The sequence below is a fragment of the Camelina sativa genome, chromosome 9, assembly GCF_000633955.1.
Source record: "Camelina sativa cultivar DH55 chromosome 9, Cs, whole genome shotgun sequence".
Lineage (NCBI taxonomy): Eukaryota > Viridiplantae > Streptophyta > Magnoliopsida > Brassicales > Brassicaceae > Camelina > Camelina sativa.
The window spans coordinates 25,333,001-25,346,394 of NC_025693.1; the positions used below are offsets into that span (position 1 = coordinate 25,333,001).

Sequence of the window (13,394 nt, forward strand, 5' to 3'; positions counted from 1 at the left end):
AGGGGAACAATCGTCGAGGTTAGTCCCCAAGCTCTATACATATTAAGGTCTCGCTTATCTCAGCTATGCTATAGGTGCTAATATCTCAATATGTGAATTGATTTTCAGGTCAATGTGAGTGAGCTTGGTCTTGTTACACCAGCTGGAAAGGTTGTTTGGGGTAAGTGAGGACATAAATACTGACTGACCCTTGTGCAAACTGTAAAAAATGTGTTGGCAGTGCCTTAACTCTCTTTGTTTTGACTTCAGGGAAATACGCTCAAGTGACGAACAACCCCGAGAATGACGGATGTATAAATGCCATCTTACTTGTGTAAGCGAATGTCCAGCAATGTCAGAGAAATATGGATAGAGACAGCGAGGATCATGTTAGCTACTATTTTTTTTTGTTATCTCCTGAAACATTTTGTGCTATCTTTAAGTTTTTTTTTTGTAATGGAATCGTTGATGGTTGGTCTTCGCATCACTGTCATATATATATTTCTATGATTGATGAACTCTTGAAGATAATATAATAATGTTTGACAGTTTTACGAGGTCCTAGGAAGAGTCAATGACTTAAAAAGATGAAATTATGATACTTAAACGTTTGAGAAGCTTTACTTGTTGATGTTGTTAATTATATAAAGCTCAGCTTGATGGTTGAGTTCAGAATGAAGTGTCTTGGACTAGCTACAAGAATCCAAGGGATAGACATTGTCAGGGCAAAGGATAAAGGAACATCCTAAAGTTGTCGTACCTTGACAGGTGTCTTGAGAACCTTCACTGGGATTGGATCAAAACTTGTCATTTCACACACATGTTTGGACAGGCTACTTCAAATGAGTGAACTGGTCTTATTAAGAAAACATTAATAATTCTTACATGCACGGTAGTTTAATGTTAAATGTTAAAGGTCAAAACACCACTAACCACAATTAGTCACACAATCATATCATAATTGAAAGACTAAGAGGGATAAAACTAGGGTAAAGAACGTAGACATAAAACGGACAATTAACAAACGCCAAATAAATTATAGAATACTAATCAGAAATTATAATGTTCAATTACTGAAATAATAATCATGTTTAATAATGCATATTAATAGATATAATTTCCCATTCACATACAGAAACGTCTTATATATTCAACTACAGAAATAATTAAAACAAAGCCCACTCAACCCATTTACGCACACAATAACACCTAAAAATAATGATTATAAGTAACAGCAAAAAATAATTAAATTGTCAATATCAAACGCCGAAAATACACAATATAATAGCAAGACAACAATTAGGGAAAACCAAACACAAACGTAACTGCTCCAGCCTATAAAGTACGCTCTTAAAAATCCAGACTGAAATTCAGAGCAAACACTATGAAAATGCAGCAAAAGAAAGATTACTCAATTAATGAACTACCAAACGACATCCTGGGAGATATCATCTCAAGAGTTGCTCTCATTTTACGCAAAACCGTCAGACATGTTATGCAAGCATCACCACAACTAACAGAAGCAGCACAAGACAATAGAGTATACAAGAAAATCAACCTAAGGCCACTAGCTATGAATCCACTAGCAGCAATTACCAAATACCAAGACCTCGTGGAGAAATGCATAGCAAGTGGAAATGTGAAGGCACACTACATCAAAGGAGTACAAGAGTATTTTCACAAGAACAACACAGAAGCAGACTTGGAGTTGAAAAAGGCAGCAGAAGGTAATTACAAAGATGGTATCTACCTTATAGAATTGTAAAATTATGCAGGGGCGATATAGTAGAAGGAAAGATGTGGTTGGATAAGCTAGGCTGGAAGGAAAACAAAACAAAAGGTGATCAATGCTGAAAAAATATCAAGAGGGCATTACACAGAGTCAAAGTACAAAAGCTACTAAGATACTACGCTACATTGGCCACATTTCAACCAACAATCAACTGTAGCATCAATGACATGGAAAATAGATGTGACCACTGCTACCACTACAAACAAATGATCAAATTCATCATGTTCGTTTATACTATAAGGTTTACCAATGTTATCATGAGCAAATCATTTCCAACAACTCGAATAAAAGCATTTCTATTTCTTTTTCATATTGATTACCAATACATAGAAACGAATATATACAAAACCAAACACAAAAAACAAACATAAATAAAAGTATAAAAAAGAAACTTAAATTCAAACAAAATAAGATAACACTAGCTCGCGAAGCATCACAACACATTCCAACAGCACCCCCAGACAATCAAATTGACAACAACATCAATATAGGTCTGCTCGCCATAAAACCACTACCGACAATTAGTAGATAGAAGGACCTCAACGGCATAAACCTTAGCGACAGATATGTGGAACACAACATCATAGTAATTGCAGAAAATTTACAAGCAAACAACTCAAGTACCGAATTCATACAATTACGAACAGCAGGAGACATATATTTCGAAAAAATATTTACCTTAATGGAATTATAATGTTAGGGACGGGCAAAAACATGAAAGGCAATCTTTGGAAGGATAAGCTGGGCTACAAATAAAGAAAAACAGAGGCCGATCAAAGTTGTTTAAACAAAAAAAAAATATGGTGATGCAAAACGGATTAAGGATAAGATAGCTAAAACACTAAGAAAAAAAAACTTGATCTAAGCTGGAAAGAAAATCATTTACAATTTACTTCGTCACTTACGCGAAAAGAGAATCAACTCACATTTATCTTCGGCAACTCACAATTAACACATCAAATAACATACATCGCCCGAGAAAAATAATTAGACCAGCATTTGCAGCAACGAATCGGAATCGAGAACATAAGCAGCCGATCAAACACGCAACAGTCAGGAAATCGCAACGATACAATTGGTGATATAAAAAGAAGAAGAACCTTCGAAATCAGAGTTCCAAACTGGATTATGTTCTTCACTCGGAAACAAAAAAGGATTATAAAACTGGATTTACTCCAAATTGGTTCGCTATCATCGGTAGCCGGCGAGATCTAAGATGCAGCAGACACCAATGTCAACCCACATGCGACTCCCCCTCACGTTAACTACTTTACCAATTTGTTTAAATTTTTAAAATTGACCCATTAGACCCCAACATTTTAAGGCTATCTTACAAAAGCCCACTAGATAAGAAACATCCAAAACAACCCAATTCTAACTCATCTAGAACATAAAAAACTAATCACAACTCATACACCCACTTTGAATTATTAAAATAAATATACCTGCTATAAATCTTTTAAAAAACCACAAACTCATTACTACAAATACAAAAATATTGACAAAAAATTACTCACACAAATTACTAACAAAATAATAAAATAATTAAAAGATTATCTACAACCATATATAATAAAACTAAATAACAATCCAATAACAAAATAAAAAATAATTTTAATTAAGCACAACTAATGACTAAAGCAAGACAACAATTATTACTATACAAACTTAACTTCTAATTTTATATGTTTTGAAAACAAAAATAATCATGATAATTTAAATTTATTAAAAATTTTAAAAATGACTACATTATGCTAGCTGAAAAAATATAAAAAAAAAAATAAACCAACAAAAGAGCAAAGGAAAACATACGAACAACATAACTAGACGTAAAGAGGAACAATATATAACCAACAACAAAGTAACAAAACAACCGAAAAAAACCCTCGTCTAACTCCCGCGCGTAGCGCGGATCAATTGCTAGTAATATATATCATTGCAAATTTTGATTCAATTATCACTCAAGCACATAACGAGAAGATAAAAACGTTAATTAATGAAAGATATGGAGATGAATCCTATTTGAAAAACCGGATTTTATTGAAGCTAATGAGATCAAGGATGTAATAGTGATTGTAAAGGGGTGAAAGAAGTTAAAAAAGATTTGAAGATGATGTGTGTTGTAGGTTTTTTAACTATGGTGAGAAAGATGATTACATTTGTTGATATGTATATGGTATATTGGAAGGTTGATATCATGCCTTTGATAATCTATTAAAGACATTTTTAAGAAATTCTTTGGAACTGCAAATGCACTGAACAATTTGTCTAATCATGTTACTAGCTTTATTTATTTTTAATTTTGTTTTGGCAAACTCATGTTCCTAGCTCATAAGCAACACATATTCTTTAGACTTTTTAAATATAAAACTTGAATTTTTTTTTAAAAAAATATTTAGAATTTTGGAAGAATATTGGATACAAAGAATAATTATTCTAGAGAGAAACAACATGGTTAATTATGAAAACCAAATTTGCCTAAAAATTAAGAAAATTGTAATGACTAAAGTGATTTTATTACACCCTCCCTATATATATACTTGTGAAGAAGTAGTTGAATTGACTTTTTACGTAAATGGATTATTGAGCATTCGATTTAACTATAGAGTGGGGGTCTTTACGATAGGAAACAAAATTTGGGGGGGTTAAATCAAAGATAGTAAAACTACATAGGATTAAATTAAAAAGAGCCTATCAACCTATACATATACATATATATATACACGTCAACTTCTCTGTGAAAACTGATATTTTTTATTCTCCCATTCGTCGTTCCGTTTCTGCTTTCGTTTTGATTTGTAAAATTATGAATGGCGAGGGGGGAAAACTGGAGACTGGAGGACCTAGCGCCGCCGCAGCACCAAAGAAGGAAGAGGAGGAGGATGAGCAAGTAGTAGTAGTAGCTGGTAAAAGACTAGTGTACATGTGGGGTTACTTACCCGGAGCTTCGCCGCAACGTTCTCCTCTGATGTCACCCGTCGAAGTGAAGATCCCATCGGCAGTTGGAAGCTCTTGGAAAGATGTTTCCGGCGGTGGTTGCGGTTTCGCAATGGCTACTGCAGGTTTGCCGAATAAATTTTTCAATTTCACAATGTATCTAATTGGAGATATTTTGTTCAATTGAATTGGAGATTTTTTTTCTTTTTTTTTTTTTTGGCTTAATCAGAGTCAGGGAAGCTAATTACATGGGGTTCGACTGATGATCTAGGTCAAAGCTATGTGACATCTGGGAAGCACGGGGTTAGTTAGAGATTCTCTTTATCTTTCTTCTTCTGCATTGTGTTCATTTGATTGTTTTTGTGTGTTAGAAATCTATGGTACAGAGGATACTAAAATTGAGTTATATATGCTTTATAAATAGGAAACTCCAGAGCCTTTTCCTCTTCCTCCAGAGGTTTGTGTACAGAAAGCTCAGGCTGGATGGGCTCATTGTGTTGCAGTCACAGGTCTGCATTTTCCATTATATGACCACATCTGTTTCCAAGTTCTTTACTTTATTGATTTTGAACTAATAATTTTTGTTTCTTTTGGATACAGAGAATCAAGAAGTTTATACATGGGGATGGAGGGAATGTATACCCACAGGGAGAGTGTTTGGTCAAGTAGAGGGAGATTCATGTGAAAGAAACATATCTTTCTCAGCAGAGCAAGGTTTACTCTCCTTTTGTTTTCTATTAGACCATAGTGAGATCTATAAATTTATTTACTTTTGAGGATGAATGTGAAGGATAGAATGGTGCTTCTTTTTTTTTTTTGTTTGCAGTGAGTCCAAGTTCTCAAGGGAAAAAATCTAGTGGTGGAACGTCTTCTCAGAGTGAAGCTAGAGGTGGAGGGGAAACAACGAAGAAAAGGCGGATTTCACAAGCAAAGCAAGCTGCTGAGAATTCATCACAGTCTGATAACAACGAGCTCTCGGCATTGCCTTGTCTTGTATCTTTGGCGCCAGGTGTTAGGATTATAAGTGTTGCTGCTGGTGGACGTCATACACTAGCACTATCAGGTGAAATTTTCAGCTTCTTACACCAATCATTATATTTTGTTTATGAAATAATCAGTCAATGTATCTCTCAAGAGCTTCTAGCTTCTTACACCATAAACGCTTGATGCATCCTAATTTTACATGAAGTCCAGATATTGGACAAGTTTGGGGTTGGGGTTATGGAGGAGAAGGACAGCTTGGATTGGGCTCCCGTGTACGCCTAGTCTCCTCTCCTCATCCTATTCCATGTATCGAGCCTTCTTCTTATGGAAAAGGCACCGTTTCTGGTGTAAACATGAGTTCAGAAGTGCAATGCGGTCGAGTTCTTGGAAGTTATGTAAAAAAAATTGCATGTGGAGGGCGACACAGTTCTGTAATTACAGGTATTGTTCTCACCATATTGCTTTTGTGGCTAGTCATCTATCATATATGAGTGTTTAAATCGACATCACTGAAAACAACTTGTTTCAACCTTAAATAAAATCTTTATACTCTGTAATCAGGGTGTTGAAATTTGATCTCATTTCTGTACTATGCCTTGATTAAGGTTCATTTGTTAGGTTGCTTATAAAACTATGAACAGACTCCTAGAATCCTCGATCCTTTAACCTGAAAAGAGTCTGACATAAGTTATCTGAGAATTTATCAGAAGCATAATACTTGTCATGCATATTATACGAATGATTTGTAACTAGTTTTTTCGTGGACAGATACTGGAGCGCTCCTTACGTTTGGTTGGGGGCTTTATGGACAGGTGAGTTGGACAGATCCTTGGCTTTCTATATTACAGCATATATGCTTGAAACTTGAATGACTTGAGATTTTTGCTTTCAGCTGAACCCACATGTTGAGGAGATCTAATCATCATTGTGTAACTAAGCTTGTCAAAATATATTATATACTACTCTATATCAAAACATATAACTAGAGAAAAATGCTAGTCTGCATTTAAGATAAGGCTGCAAAAGATAATCTAAAACCTCTCTTGCTATATATCTGCAACTAATAGTTGCACTTTCTGTTGGGTATGTGGAAGTAATTGATTTTTTTTTGTTTTGCTATCTGAAGTGTGGCCAAGGAAGTACAGACGATGAACTAAGTCCAACATGTGTGTCGTCGTTGTTGGGAATCCGAATAGAAGAAGTGGCTGCAGGTCTATGGCACACGATATGCGCTTCATCTGATGGGGATGTGTATTCGTTTGGTGGAAATCAATTTGGACAGTTAGGTACTGGTTGTGATCAAGCTGAGGTAGAATCTTGAACTATATATGTTTCCTTGTCTCTTTTTAGTAATGCTGATTGTTTCTGAAGATCATGCCATTAAACTTGAAAACCGATTTGAAATTTTCAGACTCTTCCAAAATTATTGGAGGCTCCAAATTTGGAAGAGGTAAACGTAAAAACCATCTCCTGCGGTGCTCGTCACACCGCTGTAATTGCAGATGAAGGGAGAGTATTCTGCTGGGGATGGAACAAATATGGGCAGGTAATAAAAAGCAGACCATATCGAGCTACTTCTAGAAATTGTTTTGTTCCATTTAATGTGGACTTTACTGACGACATTGTTTGTCTGAAACAGTTGGGTCTAGGAGATGTGATAGACCGGAATGCTCCATCAGAGGTTAGAATCAAAGATTGTGTCCCCAAAAACATTGCATGCGGTTGGTGGCATACTCTGCTTCTAGGCCAGTCCTCTCTCTGAACAGACTTGACTTGACACACTTCAATTTTTTTGTTAGGGGTTTATTAGAGCAAAAGATCAGATTTTTTAGTTGACCCTTTTTTTTATATACACGTTAGAGGTAGTACATACACCCGCAGCATTTGTATGCAATGTAAGTGAACTTTTTGTTCTATCAATTATATAAAGTTTCCTTTCGTTAATTCATTTGCTTCATTAAGAAATCTTTACAAAGAGAAAATAAATAAATACTCCCTCCATTTCATAATATAAGATGTTTAGAGGATTATTTTTGTTTTATAATATAGGATTAGGTCTGGGCATTTGGATGTTCGGGTCGGGGTCAGGTTTGGGTAATTCGGGTTCGGGGTTTTTGGGTTTACGAATATAGGATCCGAACAGGTGTTCATATAATTTCGGGTCGGGGTCAAGGTCAGTTATGCTCGGGTTCGGGTTATTTGGGTATTGACTTTAAAAAACCTGTAATGTATCCAAAATATATTCGGTTAGGGATAATACCTACTCAAACATATCCAAAGTATCCACAAAAACCTGAAAGGTACCCAAAAAACCCGAATAACCCAAAAAACAAATGAAACTGCATAACATGAAATCTTAAACAAATGAAACTGAGCATATCATGTCTTGCAAAACAATTCAAACACATACCATGTCTCGCAAAATAAGCCTCCCAACAAAGAAAAACATATCTTAGAATCTTAAACATCCCAACAAAGCAAACAAAACTTAAACATCCCAATAAAAAAAAGCATGTCTCGCAAATGAAAGAAAAAAAGAAAGAAGAATCATCCCAGCATGTCAGCCTTTAACACATTATCCATAGATTATGACATGTTACATCAAACCAAACATTTTAAAAACTAAACCTCACTTGAAAGAACAAAAATATGTAAGAGCTGAACTTATCGCCAAGTATAATGTCTCCTCATGAGTCTCTGAGTTCTAGTTGTTTTCATTTTGAAACTCTGAAAACAAACAAAAACAAATGTTAGTAAACCCAACAATGAAGCTAACGGCGGACTTAGGTTTTGGGGATGGGTTTTGGTTTATAAAACCAAAAGATTCTTGAAATCGGACAAAATCAGGCAAGTTCGACATGGTTATGATTTTTTAGGAAGATTCACAAGGATTCAGAGAGGGAGAATAAGGTAAACGGTTTTATGAAATCAAATCATCGCCGATTCATAAGGGATAAGGTGTATATGCTGTATAATTGTCCTCGAGTTCAAACAGATATCATCGGTTCCTCGGGTTCGGTTCGGGTAATATCCGATACCTGCAACGGCGGACCCACGTGAGGAGAAGGTGGGTCAGATGACCTGGTGAAATACTAAAAAAAGAGATTTTGTAAGCTAATTAATGTATGATTCTTTGGCAGAATTAGTTAAGTAGCTCTTAATTGACCTCCCCAATCTAAGTTCGATGCTGCTGTATTACATTTTTGCTATTCTATTAATATTTTGATCTCCCTAAGAATAATTCCTAGGTCCGCCACTGGATACCTGTGGGTATTTGGAAACGAAAACCGATTTGTTATTTATACAAAAGCGGGTCGGGGTCGGGTCGGGTTTTTGCGGGTCGGGGTTGGGTCGGTTCCTCGGATTCGGTTTATTTGCCCAGGCCTAATAGGATGTTTCCAACTTTCTATGCAACTTTTAGACTAGTTTTATATTTTATATTATGCAGTCTTGATTATGATTGGTTCAACTTTTTAAAAGTAATTTTTTCTTAATAAGCGTGTTTCTACTAAAACATCCTATATTTTGAAACGGAGAGGGAGTAAAAGATAATCCTCCCTCTGTTTCACAAAGAGTGTCATTCTGGGAGTTTTTCTTTGTTTCACAAAACTGTCACTTTATATTTCCAATGTGATTTTTAATATTAAAAAAAAACATCACCATTGATCCAACTATTGATCAGTTTCTGGGTTTAAGTTTTACATGAACTGAGGACATAGTTGCAACTATTGATCTGATTTTCTTATGGTATTGTTTTGTAAAATATTATAAAATCTCCCAAAATTTAATAGTCAAATCTCATAGAATCACATTTCATTTTCTTTTCTTAACATAGAAAAACTCTAAAACACAATCAAATCTCCTAAAAACCTACTAAAATCCTACCAAATCTTTTAAAATTCTAAAATATTAAAATCCTACCAAATCCTTAAAACATCAAGTTGAATACCCCTCTAATATTAAAATCAATGCATTAAATGTAAAAACTTTACAAAAAGTATTTTTTGAGCAAAAAATACTGCTGCATACACAAAAGCAGTAAGATCTTTTAAGTATCCCAAACATCGTCTCTTCGGCTTAGTTTATCAACGATCCTGTGAGATCTCGAATAAGGTAATGAAAGACTTTTTCTTCTCTTTACCCTAGTCCGTTTCCTCGAACGCGTGGTGCATCTGACTATTATTTATATATGTAAGGAGTGGTTTTGTGCGCTTTGTCTGTGTTGATTTGATTTGGCTTAGATCGTACGTAATTCAGGTCGAATCTATATGGATGTCGATTAGGGTTATGGGTTTGACGCTTGTTGGTGTTACAGATGTATGTGTTTTTATTTAGTTTAGTTGAACTTTATCTGATCTGGACTTGGACTATGGGAATTTACACTATTTTAATTGTTCTGGCCGTGACACTGACATGTTTTATTATTTTGATTCTTAACTTCTAAGCTTTTGGATTCCCCTAATGTTCTCACAATAGATGCATGCTGCGATTTACTCTGCCTTTTTAACTTCAATATGTTCTCTACAGGTAAAAGAAGAAGATGAAGGCTCTTATTCTTGTTGGAGGTTTTGGGACTCGTTTGAGACCATTGACTCTCAGTTTCCCAAAGCCTCTTGTTGATTTCGCTAACAAACCTATGATCCTACATCAGGTACTATATATGTGGTCTTTCAAATTGCAATTGTGGTTCTTCTTGCTAGTCTCATGGTTTTATTTTTGTATTAGTTTTTCTATGTGAGATATTTGATGACAAATGTTGTTGCAGATAGAAGCACTTAAGGCTATTGGAGTTGATGAAGTCATTTTGGCAATTAATTACGAGCCAGAGGTAAAACACTTTGAGTCTCTCTGATATTTCCCTATGCAAAGCTATATATATGATACCTTAATAGTTCAATGTTGAAAAAAAATCATTCAGCAACTACTAGTGATGACAAATCTCGGGATCAAGATCACCTGCTCGCAAGAGACTGAGCCTTTAGGTACAGCTGGTCCTTTGGCTTTAGCCAGGGACAAATTGGTTGATGGCTCTGGCCAGCCATTCTTTGTCCTTAACAGCGATGTTATTAGTGAATACCCGCTTGAAGAGTTTATTGCTTTTCACAATGCTCATGGAGGAGAGGCCTCTATAATGGTGACAAAGGTAAAAAGATTATTGAAAACTTAAAAGTACAATTCTGTTCATGTTATTTACTCATTAGGATACCATTGGTTTAAAAGGTGGACGAGCCTTCGAAATATGGAGTATTGGTTATGGAAGAAGCCACAGGGAAAGTGGAAAGGTTTGTCGAAAAGCCGAAACTATATGTTGGTAACAAGATCAATGCTGGGATTTATCTTCTAAATCCTTCAGTTCTTGACCAGATTGAGCTAAGACCAACCTCAATCGAGAAAGAGATCTTCCCCCAAATCGCAGAAGCGGAAAAACTCTATGCAATGGTGCTTCCTGGATTCTGGATGGACATTGGTCAACCACGAGACTACATTATTGGTCTTAGACTTTACTTAGACTCTCTGAGGAAGAAGACTCCTTCAAAGTTAGCCAATGGTCCACATATTGTTGGGAATGTTCTAGTGGATGAAACTGCAGAGATTGGAGACGGATGTTTGATTGGCCCTGACGTTGCTATTGGCCGTGACTGCGTCATTGAGTCCGGGGTTAGACTTTCACGCTGCACGGTGATGCGTGGGGCACACGTGAAGAGGTACTCGTGTGTCTCAAGTAGTATCATTGGGTGGCACTCGACGGTCGGACAATGGGCCAGGGTCGAGAACATGTCCATACTTGGGAAAAATGTTAATTTGTACGATGAGATTTATTGTAATGGAGGGGTTGTTTTGCATAACAAAGAGATCAAATCAGACATCATGAAGCCAGATATAGTGATGTGATGACCATTTGATGGATTTGTTGTTCTATTTTTTTTTTCTTTTTAATCAAAACTAGCTAAAGTGATATTAAAAGATTTTTGTTTATACTATTCTTTTACTATGATGGATTTACTAGAGGTTACATAAAATTTGACATTCCTGGTTAGAAATGCGAAAGCGAAGGAAAATTTAGAAACATAAACTTAACGTAAACTTAGGGGTTTTTCGATCGTAAACATATAATATAGCTAAGACGTTCGTATTTTTTTGCCACAATATTTTAATTACTTCAAAAGATCCAAATTAACCTCCCAATAATTTGTTTTAATTTTTTTGGATAATGGATATGACATGGAAAGAAGCATCTTAAGAACATGTCTGCAAAACATAGATGAGTTGTGTACATATTGTAACAACTAACAAGGGGTAAAATCAACGCGATAAATTAGATGGCCGGTAAAGAATACAAATTAAAGGTGTCAAAAAAGTTTTTATTATTGATCCTCCGACCTTAAGTTCTCAACAAATTAATATGCTGGTAATTGCAAAAGACATCCCAGATGAAGACTCAATGTATGCAAAGCTTTGCAAGAAAGAAACTTCAATGTTTTCTTAACTGTGCCTGATGACTGCCCACCAGAAAAAGTGCCACCTCCTACTGTTGCAAGCTTGGTATGGCGTTGGACAAACCTATTCCATGGAGGTTATCCTATCGAAAGTGATTCTGATGAGGACGAGATGTGAATCCGGCCGTAACTACGTACTGATGCCAGCATTCGTTTGGAATGTATGGTATGGTACTATGTTAGTCTGTCAAAAGACTTTTGGTTCTGTTTGTGTATGATTACCATTGGCTCTTTGTTCTCTTAGACCCTTTCCAACCAATGTCATATGTTCTATAAGCTCTTCTTGTCCATGGTACACCGGGGACACAACTTTTACTTCCTAATACTTGTAAATAGATCACCTATGTGTGCAGTAGATGCAATCAGGTGATAGCCGCTCTTTTGACAGAGCAGAGCAGTGTTGAGTGGGCTGGATCCTTTTTTAGTTGCAAGTAGAGCGCATCAGAGTAGAGGAAATGGGGATTTTCGTGCAGCAAGTTTTATAATTACTCTATTCAATAAGAATACATCTCTTCCGTTTTGATGTTATTGACAAAACTATCCTGTAACACAACATTTACACAAATTTTGATTTGGTGTAACTTCAATTAACAGTGTAGCAGACTAGCAGTCCAGAAATATAACTATACCTTGCAGACACACAACTTTATGGTTAAAAAACGCCGAGTACTTTATCTTGTCATTAATTTTTCCAACTATAAGAGTCAATGTCATCATACATACACAAAACCAAAGTCTATTTTGACATAAAATAGTTGGCCGTATGCATTATATTTTTTTAGTAGACCTTCTTCGAACTATATGCTATATGTTACAACATTTACAAATTAAAAAGAGCCTATTTCTTGTTTCATTGTTTCTAGATCCGGCAGTCCGATCGATCTCTTCTGGTGAGCAGTCACTAGCCATACGTACGCATCAAATAAAGATAATTGACGATCTCTTATTTTTTTTATTGTAAAACATTCTAAATTTTTTTAATTGTATTTGATTTTGGCCATAAATTATTAGTGTGATTCATATTCAGTTTTGATGTGATTCGTTTCCATATTATGTAAACCATAATATATAATTGCATAATTCGGTTATAACTATTAAACCATCGGTTTAGATGATTCGGTTATTTTTTGCACAGAGACTTCTTCTCCTTCTTCGTCTCGACAAGGACCACCACACAAAAAAAAAAAAAAAAAAAAAAAACCCGG

General features: G+C 35.5%; 3 protein-coding genes and 1 pseudogene across 3 annotated transcripts; all 4 read left to right on the forward strand.

The window, feature by feature from the left end:
- LOC104712192 overlaps window positions 1–317 on the forward strand; it is an 8,815-nt pseudogene extending 8,498 nt beyond the window's left edge.
- Window positions 1,370–1,744, forward strand: LOC104715685 (F-box protein At2g35280-like). Its single transcript, XM_010433074.1, has one exon. The coding sequence runs from the start codon at window positions 1,370–1,372 to the stop codon at window positions 1,742–1,744; it is 375 nt and encodes a 124-aa protein (XP_010431376.1).
- On the forward strand, window positions 4,530–7,640 carry LOC104712196 (ultraviolet-B receptor UVR8-like). The gene is made up of 10 exons (XM_010429036.2): window positions 4,530–4,833; window positions 4,938–5,011; window positions 5,133–5,217; window positions 5,309–5,422; window positions 5,535–5,771; window positions 5,903–6,133; window positions 6,461–6,504; window positions 6,819–7,001; window positions 7,104–7,238; window positions 7,332–7,640. The coding sequence occupies exons 1-10, from the start codon at window positions 4,578–4,580 to the stop codon at window positions 7,452–7,454; spliced, it is 1,482 nt and encodes a 493-aa protein (XP_010427338.1). The 5' UTR covers window positions 4,530–4,577; the 3' UTR covers window positions 7,455–7,640.
- LOC104712197 (probable mannose-1-phosphate guanylyltransferase 2) lies at window positions 10,200–11,587 on the forward strand. The gene is made up of 4 exons (XM_019230250.1): window positions 10,200–10,343; window positions 10,458–10,520; window positions 10,611–10,835; window positions 10,913–11,587. Exons 1-4 carry the CDS (start codon window positions 10,233–10,235, stop codon window positions 11,582–11,584), a joined length of 1,071 nt encoding a protein of 356 aa, XP_019085795.1. The 5' UTR covers window positions 10,200–10,232; the 3' UTR covers window positions 11,585–11,587.